The 15,690-nt window shown below is 43.5% G+C and overlaps 1 protein-coding gene across 10 annotated transcripts in view; it reads right to left on the reverse strand.

The window, feature by feature from the left end:
• foxp2 (forkhead box P2) overlaps positions 1-15,690 on the reverse strand; it is a 104,170-nt gene that overhangs the window by 33,627 nt on the left and 54,853 nt on the right. For all 10 annotated transcript variants that reach the window (XM_082511398.1, XM_082511393.1, XM_082511399.1 and 7 more), the window contains one exon: positions 7,744-7,833. In XM_082511398.1, the coding sequence (XP_082367524.1) occupies positions 7,744-7,833 (90 nt within the window). The remainder of the gene's footprint in view (positions 1-7,743; positions 7,834-15,690) is intronic.

Below are 15,690 nucleotides of genomic sequence, written 5' to 3' on the forward strand. Positions count from 1 at the left end.
ACTGAACTGCGACACTGCTTAGCATAGAGGTGCCATGACAGTAGCTAGCCTATATGGAGTGTCAAGGGGCCAATAAGACGTCCCTGTCCTCATCGCCAGCTAATCAAGCTGGCTTGATTACTTTCCATGTGCGTCTCTCCTCCCTCCCTCTTCCTCTCTCTCTCGTTCTCTCTCTGTCAGGCCTTGACACGTCCTTGTTTAGTTCTCCTCTCCTCAACGCCTACCCCCCACCCCAGGTTTTCCCCCCTCTTTGATTAGCCGAGACATTTGCATGGTCACTACACATTTTTCATTTTAGAAGTCATTATGCATTAGTGGCTCCTGATCGCCCGCCTTGACTAATCCTGATGAACTGAAAATCACAGCTGAAGGTCAACTTCCAGCCGGCCCCGCTGCACATTCATATTCATATTCAAACAAATCCTGCCTCCATTGTTCATTAGGGTCTTAGAGAGAAGGGACTCCATCTAAGGTGGAAGAGATGGAGGAGGAGGAGGAGGAGGATGTTGTTGTGGTACATCTCTTTTCTTCTCTGGACTCCTCGATGCAAGAGTACAAGAGAAAATGCACAAGGTGCGGAACAAAAGCCGTCAAAAAGTTGCAAATTAAACAGTCCACGTGTAATTATGCAAATGCTGCGCTTACACCTTCAATGCTATTAACCCTTATAGGTATATTTGCAAGGTAAGTAATTACCCCCGCAGTCACTCCTGTTTTTGTGTTGGATACCATTACAATGGAATGCGTGCAGCCGAGAAACAACACGAGAGATGCACTCATTAAGACTATTAATTGGGTGCTGGCTCAGAGATGTTTAAGTTTACAAAAAAAGCACAAAGTATGCAGATGCATATATTTTCTGCATGTTATTTCTAACTGTTTTTAGCTTAGAACTGATAAACTATAACCATTCAAAGTCAGGGATTTTAGCAGCAATGAATACAACTAAACAAAACAGAAAAAATCAATAAAAACAGAAAGCAACCAAGTTATGAGATGAGGAAGCTCTCTTTATGCTTTTATTAACTTTTTAGAGACATAATGGGTGATAATCATCTTCATTTCACAGCTCCAAACAAAACAAAAAAAATAAAATAAAGGAAGGGGAACCAAAAAGAGAGAAAAGGCAGAAGGAAGAAAGAAAGGGGAGAAAAGGCACTGGCCCACGTCTATTGTGAAGTGCAGCACAATGCTAATTCCAGCATTTAACTGCATGCTTTTCTGCTTGACGTATCAGAGGCTCCAAGATGAAAGCAGATAAGTAATTGCTCTCCTGGTTCTTATTCTTCACTGACAACCCATAAATTTAATTTTACACACACGTTCATTTACATTTTCGAGTATATGACATGATAATTGCAGGAATATAACACCTCCATTCTGCAGGATACTGCAGGAGGGCTTGATTGACATGAGCGGTGAATTGAAAGGAACAGGAGGCTGAATTGCTTCTCCTTGAAATGATTTTGCCACGAAGGGATAAAATTAATGAGCATTTAGAAGACGCTGGCAGTGGCGTAAACATCCGTGCACCGTGAATAGACTCTCTTTCCTATTGGTCTGTGCCTCTGTTTCTCTGTAATCCAAAAGGATACATTTCCAGTACTGCAGCACCCCAAAAAAAAAAGGAAAAGAGAAAAATTATTAATGGTATTTATTAAATTGTCTGAAATTAGCTGCAGCTGATGTCGCCACTGGGGACCTTAAAAAACAGAAAAGGTTAGCCTCCTGGTTTTAATAGTGCAAATTTGGATGGAGAGCAGCAAGCTAATGAGTTTTAAAAATGGCATTTGAATGTAACACCAGCTTTATAGACATTTGTAAGAAAAAAAAATGTAGTTAAAAACTGCATATTTTGAAACATTTGAGCTGCTATTTATTTCCGCCCCTCGTTTTAATAAGCATGTGGAGCTACACTGACATGAAGGTGGAGAGGGTAGAGAGTAAAACAAAAGCCATTTAAATTGGCTGATGATGAGAAAACGTTGCTGGGGCTCTCACCAGAACAAGCAGATCATTACAGCACACTTGTCACACCTGCACCCTATATCCAGCCTCTCCAACACCCTGTGAAAGGTCAAGCTCATCCACAGAGAGCTCAGGTATCTCTTCCTGAGATGGCTCGCACGGTTGTCTATCCTGACCAATGGACACTTCCAGACATTACACCCACTGTGCGGCACTTTATCTGTGAGATACGTTTTTTTACGAACAAACTCAAATGAGCTAAAGCAGAGATAAAATGTATCAGAGTTCTAGCTCGAACAATTAGTCTAGCAGAAGGGAATTCCTATTATTTGATTTTATTCCATCATACTTAGCACTAATAAGCAAGCAGGGGGGTAGGGGGTGGGGGGCAGTGAATAAATGGCAGTCAGAAACACTGAGGGGGTTGGAACATGTGGCTGTTATCAACGACATAAGTTGCTGTAGTACTGAACGGGGAACTGTGTGGAGCTTCAGACACGGCGGAGATAAAGGCAATGAGAAATGGAAGGGTCCTAGTCGGTAATTATTGTGGATCCTTGGCAGGAGAGTCACTGCTAATTAAGCCACAAGATTCATTTTACACATGAAAAAGAAAAAAAAAAGATTAAGAAATCTAGAGAGAAAAGAGACAAACCTCTCTACATGTAGCCTCCCTACATTTCCTTATTTCATCTCAATCTCCTAAGCATCCCAGGGGGGGCACGGGCCACAACGCCGAGCAGACCTCCACCGTAGTTTGTGGACTTCTGACCTCTCAACTCCATTTCAGTTGACACTGCTCATTTACTAGCCAATTACTGCCAAATGTGGCTGGGCGATTATTGATAGCTGGGACTCTCCACCAGAGGACCACCAAGGCGACAGGGCGAGCTGGTGTGGCTTGCACCTGACTGAGAAGTTTGCAAGAGGCCTGATTGTGTTTCCTATGCAAAATAACACACGCATACATAAGAGTGATTACGCTCAAATGCATGACGTGTGTTCAGCTTAGGGAGATCAATACTGTAGATTGTCAGGACTGAAGCTAAGTAGATTACTGAATGTTTTCCTAAATCAATTTCCATAGCAGTTTGGCAGCAGTGCATGGGAAGTGCAATTTATCATAACATAAAGACCCATCATGTAAAAGCCTCTAATAAAAAAGCCCAAGGAGATTGGAACGGGCTTAGCACAATTTCCATATTGATTTATCTCTACAGGAAAGAAAGTCACTGATTAAGCGTCTTGAATGTAGTGTAGCTGTGCGACTTTGTGCACATTGTTTGTGTCACTATCAGTACAAATTGTCACACCTTTATCATTAAACTGGCACAATTCACTCTCGACTGATGCCTCCCTGCAGGTGCACACAGTTCAAGAGTAAATGGGAGCGACAGAAAGAGCGAGCGGGAGGGAATTATAAAAGAAAGTGCAGAGAGAGGAGAGAACTGTAATAGAAAGAAAGTGAGAGAGCACAAGTGAGAGCAGGTGGATGTGGGGTGCGTGTGTGTGTGTGTGTGTGTCGGGGGTGGGGGGGTTACTTTCCTCTGATGTTGCAGGTAATATGGCCTCCACTGGATCAGCCTCTTCATCAGTGACACACAGTAAATTACAAGTGCTTCAAGCAGCTCAGTGAATTATAGTTCATCACTTGGAAAGGCTTTCCCCCTCACCACCAGGGCCCGGGCGTATCAGATCTGCCGGTTAGGATCCAATTAACACCCTGGCCAGAATCATCTGATTGCATGTGTAAGGGCTGGTATAACTCGTTTATTGCACCCATGTATCTTCTGTCACAAGGTAAATTTGTTGCTGCTACATCAAAGGTCTGAGCTACTTTTTTTTTTTTTATCCCTCCCTCTCACTTTCTCTTGATCCCCCAAACTCAGCTACCTCGCCTTGGGGTAGCATTTCAACTTCTTTTGCATCACAATGATGAACCTGCTCTGTCCTCGCAATTTAGCAATCTTGTCCTGTAGGTGTTGTAAATGCAGGGGGAGGAAAAAAAAGAAGTAGGGAAGGAGGGAGATGAGGGTGGGGGGGAATCTTGTTTTCTGGTTACAAAAGCAGTAACCAAGGGTGTTTGACTTAAAATGTGCTGACGTTTTTCCCCCCTCTTTCTCTCTCAGAGTCAACAGAAGTTTTTCTCATGAATAACATAATACCCCCCCAACACTCTTTTTTCCCTTCTTCTCTGTGATAATTTTTCTCTATTTTCAGATCCAACCAGAGGGGATGCAGAGGAAAGATATATTCATAAATGTAAATGTGAAGTAGCATCCTTTAGCCACGCAGACTGGAGTTGGCTAACTTATGCTTAAGCCTGGCGTCACAGCCATTTTCCCTGCATCTGTGTGTGTGTGCGTGTGTTCCGGATGAAAGCCAATAAGCAGATGAGTGCTGCTATTGAGATGATATTGGTTCAGTAGTGAAATGTGTGGACCTGACCTTTAAAAAGTGTGACACTTCCTAGGATGGCCCAGTGCCCGCAGCCGGTGTGACTGGCCTGGGCAGGAAGCTGCAAATTTACAGAAAACACGGCTAAACCAACATCTCTGCCGATCCATAAACCAACCATAAAACCTTAAATATTTTCATTCATAGCTGAGCTTTGCACAGATGGAGCTGAGGTTATTAGTCTTGTAGAAAAAGTAGTCACAGCTCGATGGCATGAAAGGTGACACAGCAGCAGTTGCAACACTTGCTCAGGGCGAGCTCTCAGATTTTGCATGATTTAGAACTGGACGTTAAGTAGCAGGAGGTGGGGTCGGGGCGGGTGGATGCCATCCAACACAGTCACTTGCAAGGGTTTGGGGTCATTCTGGCTATTTTACACGTGGCTCCTGAAGCAATCATGATAGGAGTGAGGAGTTTATTTGAGATGTCTGGTGGATGGTGAGCCAAAACCTGCACCCAGCAGGTGTTACACTAACAGAGCTCTGCTCTGTTTCTTATCGATAATGATCAATAGGGCCGCTAACAAACACGTTCTGAACAAAGTCATTTCGGGCAATGTAAAACTTTAAGCAACTGTCGCTGTGCTTGTGTTTGTGCAGGCTGTGCGTAGATGCATGGTGCGAGCGAAACAACTGTCAGATTCATAGGCCTCTGTAATCCTCTCCGCCTCTCCTTGTCCGCGTTTCTTTATTTGTATTCCAAATGTCAGTGTATAAATGCCTTTCAGAGAGGGGGGGGGGGGGGGGGGGGCTGGTATTGGCATAGAGAAGAGGAGAGCGAGGGGAGACAGGAGCAGAGACGAGAGGGTGTTGTGTGCCTTAGGAGAGCCGTGTAAGCAGAGGCAGGGGATTTACAGGAAGAAATAGGTGTTTATTGAGTGCTCCCGTGGGCTTACTGTGTAATAATAGACCTGTCACATTACGCAAATGTGGAAAAGCAGCTTGTGTGAGTGTGTTTTTGTGTGTGTGTGTTTTTGGGGCTGTTTTATTATTATTATTATTTATTTTTTCACCCGTACATGTGAATTTGTGTGCATGTGAACGCTAGAGCTGCTTGCCTCCGCATCATCAACTTCTGAGAAGCAGCGACAAGCAAGCGGATAGAATTAGTCAGGCGAGAGCCTTTAGCCGCTAATACGAGTAATTAAAACTGCAAGCCGAGGCACTTAGATGCTTGTGTACTAAATAATTTACATGCCGTGATCTATGGATCATTTCTCGCTCTTAAATACCAAAGATGGAGAACAAGAAGCAGAGGATTTATCAGTATCTCTGCCATAAGCAGGATGTCATGGTAATATTAATCCTTTTCCCACTTTCTGCTGTGCTAATCATACAAGGGGATCAATCCGCGTGATTCCTCTAGTGGAAAACATGTAGCTTGATTGCCAGTGACTCTTATCTAGCAGTGAAGCTAATAAAATATTGCGCTGCAGCACCCACTGCGGCCTCATAATCCAGGTAAATAATGCAGCTTTATTGAGTAAACTCCCTCAAGACAAGAACACAAAAAAATGTGGCATGAGACGAGAGACAATAAAAAAAGCAAAACAAAAAAAAAAAAAGCATTTTAATCAAGTAAGAGTTTCTACCGCTTTATACTGATATTTGCACAAAGGAGTAATACAGTTAAAATGTCATTTGAAATGAGTGGATTCAAGCAAAAGCACATCCACCGCTGGAAAAAAGAAAAAAAAGAGAAAACAATCTGGGGCCAGAATGCACTGAGCCCTGTTTGTGCATCACTGGGTGAGCTGGCAGCAGCGCCTCTCCTGTGACAGTCTGCTGAATGGAAACTTTTTGGAACAAAGAGGTGAGGATGTTAATAAAAGCTGGATCAACAAATAGATTAGCTGGGAGCCGAGGACAGGCCGATCGGCAGGGCCCTCTGATTCATATTGATTCATATCGTCAACGAGTCAAGAATGGAGTAAGCAAATGTAAATATTCAATATTTACCATCTGCTGGTGTTATTAGAGGCAGGGGCTTGGACGTGGGCTGACGGTTACGATGCACCCACACAACTCTCTCGTTCAATATTGTTCTTCATGCTATGTACTGTACTTGGTGACTGTGCAGGCATTTGCAGATCAGATTCCCATTTGTTTCAATTTACTCAGTTTGGCATACATTTACTCAAACGGAGAAATCCAACAATAAGCTTATTCTTGATGAACCCCCTTTGCCACAGCTAAATATAGAAATATATAGTAGAATAAATAAACATGCCACTGCAAGAGAATATACTGATAATATTAATGCTTTTGATGAGCCCCAGTCAAATTATTTCAAGGAAGGGAAGACTTAGTCCTTGCCAACCTTATCTCTCAGCCAGTACGTAATTAGGCACACAGGGGTGTGACTCCAATTGAAGGTGTCGCCATTGTTAGACTCTGTGAAAATATCAACGGGTGAGGTTAACGCCAATTTCCCTGTTATTAATGAAATGCACAGAGCTCCTAATGAGGTAAACCATTGCTCCTTGATAGTACTTATTAGCCGAGTGGAGGGCATAAACTCCCACACTTCAATTTCAAACGGCTAAAAATAAATTAAATTTAAAAAAAAAAATCCTCTAATAAAAACACAGAGCAGATGTCAAGGGGCCTTACATAATTTCAAGCAGAAACGGTCTAGTTGACTGAATGAAACAAGTTGCTGGTGTGAGAAAAGTGTTAAGAGTAGGAAGACGGAGGACTGAAAGGACTGTTAATGTATATATGTGCGAGTGTGGCGTCAGCGCGAAACTGCGCACGCGTGTGTGTGTTTGTGTGTGTGCGCATCTGTGTACAAGAGTGACCTTTTTCAAAATCACTGGCATCAGATATAGACAGCTCTACAAATCAATAAGGTAAATTAGCGTTGAAAAGTGGAAATGAGAGGAAGTTAAAATTAGCTGTCTGTGTAACCCACTATCCAGGCTGACGTGGCTTTCAAATAATAACTAGCCTCTGAATTTTCTTGTGTCAACAGCATTATGGATCCAGTGTAGAAAAGCCAATTTGTCATTGTACCACATAACCTTGGGATATACTTGTGGTGTATTTGTACAGTTTCATGCATCACATACTCGAAAACAGGCAAATGGCCTACAGATGAAACAATGCTCCTTGAGATCTGCCTCTGTTGTGTTTCTCTCGCGTCTGTGTGACGCTTCAGCTTCCCGGGAACCCGCTTGTCCAGACTTTAAGATTCCAATGACGGGCCCAAGGATTGCGTTGGCAAATCAAACACACTTTGTGCAACAGAGGAAATCTTCTTTTCGGGGGAGCATGTATTATGGATGGACTTAAGAGATTAGACAGGGAGCTGCTTTACCTGCAGTGGACGCTGCTTGTCCTGACTCTTTGGAGATTTCAGGCCACTGCCTGGCTGCTGCAAGAGTAATTGCCTCGCTGCTTGTAGAGCCTGGGAAGAAAAAAACACAAGACAAAAGACAGTGTTAAAAAAAGAGAAAGAAATAGAGAGAGAGAGAGAAAGAAAGAAAGGTGCAGAGGAAAATAAACTATTAGATTTCCTAAAGCTGACAGTAGAGATAATTCAAATTTTCGCAGATGAAAACAGTCATCTCTGAGCGAAAGGCCTGTCAAATTTCACCTCTTTCATTGTGACGTGGTTAACACTATGATATGTTTTAGTAACAATTCACAGAGCTGTGAGCAAGGATAAATACAGTTTGTCTAAAGCAACCCTGAAGAAGAGGGTGGGGAAGAGGGTGAGGCGGTGGGCAGGAGAAAAAAAAAGGCAGAGTAGAATTGACCTGTCTAGTGTGTGCTCAACTGAAATACCCACTTCTCTCTGCAAATTACTACCACATTTGCATATTCATAATATCAATTTGAAGTAGAGGCAGCACCATGTGAAGTGTCCCTGGGAGCTGTAATTAAAGTTGACAAAATCAACATCAGATTACATTTAGAGTGAATTAACTAGCAGCCCAGGTTTTACACTATGCATTAAGGGTGCTTATGCGCAGCGGATGGGTGATAGATAGAAAGATGAATAGATCGGTAGAGGACGAGAGGCCTTTCCCTGCCTGATGAAATTAGTTCGCAGCTGTTTACACATGACATGAAAAATTAGAAAAATCCTATTTGTAAATTGCGAAATTTGTCATCAACACCCTTTGATGTGTTTGCCATACATCGATATGATAGGAATCAGAGAGACTGCTGGGATATGGCGTAATTTATTTCTCTAGGGTTTGATGGGATTACAGACACCCACCCCCCGCCTGCTTGTGTGCGCTGAATGCGTGCGACGAGCAAGCACCAGCTTCACAGGTAACGGCGGCAGCTGGGCTAGCAGCTTCACTCAAATTCTTCAAGAGCAGATGGATGAAAGAGCCTGGCAGAAAAGAACATTGTGCACAGCTGCTGCTACTACTGCTGCTGCTCCACACAAGCATGTACCTTGTATTGTTCAGGCCCATGAGCATCAAGTGGGAGTGGAGAGAGGGAGGGGGGGGGGCACATGCACACAAAACAACAACTTCACAGGTGTTTGGCTTTTTTGATGAAAAAAGAAGGGGACGAGGAGGAGGAGAAGCAAGAAATGGGGTGGGGGGGGGGGGGGGGGGGGGAGTAAAACTCAGATGGAGAGTGACACTTCCTCAGGAATCAGGGATGCTCATTTTATTTTCCAGCGCTTGCCAGTATCCATGACAACAGCTGCCTTGACAGGGCGTGCATATGGTGCAGCTCTGCCAGCTGGTGGGAACAATGTTTGAACTAGTACATTGAGATCCTGAGCAAACAGGAGGAGGAGGCAGGAGAGAGAGAGGAAAAAAAAAGTTGCCCCATCTTAACCCCTTTGGGAATGCAGACAACCCCCTCGATCAATTATGAAAAGACAGAACTGGAGGGGGGGGGGGGGGATTGTAAAGGTGGAGGTGGTGCTGGTGGTGGTGTGGGGGTTCTGTCTGGCTGCTCAGGAGGAGCCAGGCTTTCTGGACTGAAGTAAACAAACACATTACACTGGCACTGGGTCCTAACTGCATTGATCTGTCTCCTTGGTAAGATGAGCCTAGTTGCCATTGCTTTGTGTGTGTGTATGTGTGTGTGCATGTGTGCATGTGACATCTGTAAACTGAGCCTTGGCCTTTCTTAGGAACACACACTAAAATACACATTAACACCTGCAGCATGCAGGCACAGACAGCCACATAAAGTTTTGTTGACAAACTGGATGTGAAATCAAACACTGCTTGACTCTCTTTTTCCTGAAAGACAACACAAATTCTCTGAATGCAGCCAATCACATCGCTAATTAAAAACACAGGGCCTAATTAATCTCGCCATGATTGGTGAATCAAAGTAATTATCAGGCTTATTGAGTCCTGCACACAGTAGTTAGAGGGAAGGCTGCTTGATGAGTGCAGCTCAAGGTATCTGTCAGGGGGAAATGTTTATCTGTGTGCGAATCAATAATGACTCGCTGTGTTATACCCAAAGTCAAGAGAGCCACTCAATATATTTCACACGGTCACGAGTACAAAGACAGAGATGTTTTTAACTGCGCTTCCAATATCCACGCCGAGTAAATACCGAGGGAGGTGCAGGCGTGAGAGGTGACGCATGGGGGTGAAGCGGAGAGATCAACTACACCAGGCTTATTAGAAAAGAAGTCTGCTCAGACTGCATAAAGAGTCCCTCTCCAAACATAACACAGACCTTATCAACACCGGCCAAACTTTTCCAGAGTGGTTTGTCATGTCTCAAACTGTCTGTCACCTCTTCCGTGGAAGTGGGGTTAGCTATTTTTCAGAGAGCCTGTGATGGTGTGGAAGGCAAGGGAGGAATAAAAGTCCCGTCCCCTCACTTTCGTCGGCTCTGAGTATTCTGCCATTACAGTAAAAAGCACCAATTTGTGCCACCCACTTCCCACTCCACAGAGATGGTAAAGCTGAAGCCCATCTCAAAGCACGAAAAAGCACCAAATGCCAAGGAAAGTCATCAAAAGTTTGCTGAAGAGCTGCTGGAGCGGACAAAAACACAGACGAGTACAGACGCACCGTCTATTTAACCTGGGTTGCTATGCACAAAAAAATGACATCCCCAGTCTATTAATGCACACATTGTATAAACAGCACAATGTGACACATTCTTCAGAATGAGAGCGCTAGCCAGACAGAGAGGGAGAGAGAGCCAGGGCCTGCTATATAAATAACAAGGCACTCAGAGGCATATTTGATGTTGATATCCATCACTGAGGTTGGAAAAAAAATAAGGAGGAGGGAAAATAACACAGAGCAACCGAGACCGCGACACGGGGATCCTTATGAAAATAAGATTCAGCCCAAATGGATCTGGTGTAATTGGTTTCAGATAGTGAGGTCAGGAGAAAGGCGATACAGGCAACTATTATGCGAAATGAACAGAGAAACAAGAATGTTTACACAGGCATTCCTCTTCTACATTAATAGGCATGCAGAGATCACCGGCGAGGAAGAAAAGGAGAGAGTGAGAAGGGGCTGACAGAAGGAAGGCGAGAGAGAGAAAACTGAAAATAAAAAACCTCATCCATTCACCCCTCACCTACAACTACCCCCCCCCAGTCTCCTAGCTCTATACAGAACTACAGTTCTATACAGAACTGGGTAATAAGCTACAGCCATCATAGCACACCTTTGTAAGGAGCATGCAAAGATCTTAAACAAGCATGAAATACATTAGGAGGCCCTGTAATACTGGGCCAAACCATTACGAATCTCCAGATTGCTTATTGCATGTGGTGGTGGGAGAAGGGTGGGGAGTGGGAACAAAAAAAAAAAGTCATCCACTAAGAATGCCACTTTTTCAAATCCACCTGGAGACTGCACAATACGCAGCCATGACATTGGAATTGGATATATTTGAAGGGCTGTGACATTGTGTTTGGACAGTGTAGATCACTTCCTGGCTCCAGTCACATAGGGAGTTGTTGTTATTAGGGGGATATAGCCAATATTGGAATGATGACACAGGGATGAAATAAGCTAGCCTCAACAGGTACTTATTTACAGCGCCCAAGCCTTGACAGGATGTTTGCATGTTCCAGACAGTAGCTGTAAATAGTTGTTGATCAGTACGGAACAGGATTGCATCATAATAACACAGCCTTTCTGTGGTGTGCGGAACAGATGTTATGTGCGTATGCATGTGTGTGTATGTGTGTGTGTGTTGTAGGGAGTAAAAGGGCTGCTGTTCAACACTCGACTGTCGGCCAGAACAACTCCAGTCACGCTGACAGCTTTGACAACTCTCACACATACACTCTTGATGCATACGCACACACAGTACTGCACCAGCAGGCTTATCTATCTGCTTTCAGGGAACACATACACAAGAGCGAGGTGGGGGTGTTTGTGGGGAGGGTGTGTGTGTGCAGAAAAAGAAAAAGTATGACTCTTTATCAAGCTAGAGGGAGTCACATGCCATGGAAAACAAGGCACAAACAGTTTAAGCTGAACAAACAAACATGGCTGATTGGACTGAGGCAGCTGGCCCGCTGGCAGGGAAGATATGCGCTGACACTCCATACCAAAATATTTACACCCTATCTCCTTATATAAGTGGATTCAGGGCAGATGGATGGATGGATATGGATTTGGAGGGGCTGGCTGGAGAGGATAGACAAATGAGAGGAGAAGGGAAACAGGATAAGATGTCCCATACAATGTTTGAATGCAAAAGTGGGGCCCGGAGTTTGTGAAAACAAGCAAAGTGCGACCAGAGAACAGCACAGGGTTTCCATGCAAGAACAGGCATAGCTTTGAGATTACAGAAACCCTTTTGAAGTTGAAGCTGAATTAAACTGAGCGCGAGTTTATTCAGGCGGGCCACAAAATCAAGCTCAGCTGCAGTCCTGGAAGCTCATCGTAATGCAGGAGCTGCTGAAGATCCCATCAGCTAATTCAAGTGCTATCCCCACATCAATTAATGGATCAGCTGATACTGTTTCCAGCATACAGTTGTTCCACATCTGCAAGCCACTTTGCAATCCACTTCCCTTTCATTTCAGCATGTCCGTTGTCACTGATGCCAGCTCTGCTCTGCTACTTACCACCTGTCTTTTCTTGCATGTTCATTTAGTGGCAAAGAGGGCCCAGAACAGACACAAAGAGGTTCTTTTGACCACAGAAGCTATGGCCGATAAATCAAAGCAAAGGCAACAAGGCAACAAAATTCCACAAGCAAGGGTGAGAACACTGTGAAACTTTCTCTACCACATTAATGCATTTGCTATCAATTTTAAGCCTGGTGTGTGTAAGATCACAGTACACAGATGCTGCTGATACCACTCGCCTTAAGTAACTCAGTCACAGGAGTTGAAAGGCTCTCTTCATAAAAGGTCAGGATTGATGACAGTGCCTCGGTGCATCAACCATAGCTCCAGATTCTGTTCTCTTATCACCTCCACAAAAAGCCCAAACAGAGCAAAACACACAGCTGGTTTTAGTCAACTCCGCTTGGTTGAGTGGTTGGATAGAAACTAAAAAATGATGACTTCTTTTGACTGCAGATAGCAGCATGCAGAGTTAATGGAGGTGTTTGGATCTGCAAGCTGCATTTTTAAAAAGTTATAGAAACCTATGGGTGAAATCTTAGAAAGAAAGAGTAGAGAAAAGGGGAAGAATGGAGAAAGTATGAATTTGGAAAGTATGTAGGAGTAATGAGCATTTTAATGTATGAGCCAATAAATCAACAGTCTGAAGTGAAAAAGGGACCGGGAGAGAGAAAGGGAGGGAGAGGTCCATGGAGAATCTGCTTGGGCCTCAGGACAGAGGTAAAGCTATCCAGCAGAACAATGGGCTTCTGTGTCCCACTCTGCTACCTCTATCTCAATATTTTCAGCAACTTCAGCTTCCTCTGTCTATATACAGCGATATTTAGCCGAAAATAGAAATTAGATCGGTTTGTTGTGTTACTTATGTCTAAAACTTATATTGACTGCTTGTACTGTTCATTTCCTTATCGCCTATTTGCTGCACTTTGAATTCAAGTCAAACTCCTTTCTCTCTCGCCTCCCTCCGCCTGCTCATATCACATTGTTCATTTCTTCTTCTCATCTTTTCTTTCTCCGCCCTCTCTCACCTCTTGTTTATTGATTCTCTAGATTAAGAATTCTTAGGATAGAGGATTGTAATACACAAGCATCAAATTATTTTTGGGTGTGCTTATTTGCCTTTCCCTTGCATCTATTTGGCCTGTGTCTGTAGACAATTATGCCTACCCAGCCCCAGACTCAGGTGCTAATAATGAAGGACAAATAGAATCGTATGTGTAAACTTCTCCCACTGATGAAAATTTATATTAACTTTCTACCACAGTAAACAGAGCTGCATAGCTACACCGTCCCGGGAGGATTGACGAGATGAATTTGCTCGCTCCTACCCCAGGAAGAAGGCTCGCACTGGAGCGACGAGCGCGAACGGTAGGAGGGGCGCGGGGGTGTCTAAAGCTCCATTGTGTAACCTCACGCTTATTTTTCCACCAACAAAGACAAAACGCGGGTCTGTTTTGCCCATCACAGATAAAGTGTGCGTGTTTATGGCTGAAAGTTGAAGAGTGCATATGCACCGATGTGTCTGCTGAGACACTCTGAGGCCCGTGCCAGCAATAACAAGAGAGCACAGCCTGCTGTCGCTCACTGCAACCACTAACAGTCGCTAACATCCTACCTCCTGCTGGTGTCACTGTAGATATTCTGTGCAAGTACAATGGTGTATCTGTTCTAGCAAAGGACGGCAGTAGTTTTTCTACTTTCAGGCTATAGATCTTTTTTTTTTTACCTGAACCACAAAAGTAATCACAATAAGCATAGCTGCTCCTCGACTTTATAATTTCTTACTTTTTCCAAATCATATAGAGATAATAACTGCTTCTATCCATTGTCTCAGTGCACCTCTTCCATGCTTCATCACCATTGAAACACAATTTACCCACACAATGTACCTGCTTTCCTTGTGCTGTTTCTCAGCCGGTGGCTTGTCTTTAGTGTGACCTGTGCTGTACAACTCCATTTAGATAAGATGACAGCAGGACCATTCAGCAAAGGTCTTTATCTACTGCTGTTCCAAGGGAAGTCCTTTAGAGCCTGACAACAGCAAACCTCCACAATACACTATCACAAAGAGCAAGAAAAATAGAGACGGACACAGAGAGGAGAAACTGGGAACGTATTTGTGTGAGTTGAGCAAGACAGAGGTGTGTGTGTTTGAAAATGACACAATTTGTGTGAGGTCAAATCTTCTCTTTGCAAAAGCAAGCCTGGAATTAGCTATAGCTTTTATTCTGTTTCTCCCACCGCATTAACATTGCAAAACACCATGTTCATATGCTGCCATAGAAAGGTCAGGAACAAATTAGAGCTCACAGCCAATCAATAAAAAGTTGTTCCGAGTGACCCTTTTTATTTTGTGAAGAAACATTTCAATTGGTCTCTTCCAGGATGGCAATGTCTCTATACAAGGGATCACTTAGAGGTTTGGGAAGAATGAAAATAATATGAATCATATGCTATTGGCTTTGTGGTCATTACATCTCAGCACCACCACCATCAAAAACATCAAATGAGGTGAATATCATTTGGAAGAATGGAGTTCCAGAGGCTTGGTGAATCTATGCCAAGTTGCTTTGAAGCTGTTCTGGCTTTAAGATGCTTTTTCCTTTAATTTGTCACCCGTCTCTACATGGAATAGCTCTTTTTGCGCCTGATTTCATTCTCAGGTGATTATGGCTCGTCTACTGTTCACAGTTCCCGGCAAGTAGAGTTCACACAGCTGGATGAATAACTGATATGTAATGTGGCATTCAGGCCAGCCATAGTTCATTTGGAAAAGGTGCTGAGCTGGGTGAAAAAAACTGGAACTATGGGAAAAAGACCCCAATTGCTTAGACCCAGTTTCTTAAAAGTAGTATGCTGATTATCCAGAACATGTTGTATATACATTATATTAAAAATAGAAGTATTCACCTTTTGCTTACTGTAGCTATTAAGGAAGCAAAAGCACACTCTTTTATATAAATAAATAAACAACCAGAGGTGATTAGTAAATAATCAGCACCCTGCAAAATGCAGACACCAGAAAGGATCAGCGTGTTGACACAAATGTGTGAGTCTGTGCACTGTACATAAGATGCGTGTGCACAAACAAAGTCCAGGAGCATAAGAGTAAATAAAAGGTTAGGTAAACCCCAGCACACCTCAGCTGGAGCATCCCTGGTAGGTAAACTGCATTTAAGTGCATTCCTCTCCCATTATACCACTGATAAAAATACCAAG

This window comes from Aulonocara stuartgranti (assembly GCF_965226115.1).
Source record: "Aulonocara stuartgranti genome assembly, chromosome: 17".
Classification (NCBI taxonomy): Eukaryota; Metazoa; Chordata; class Actinopteri; order Cichliformes; family Cichlidae; genus Aulonocara; species Aulonocara stuartgranti.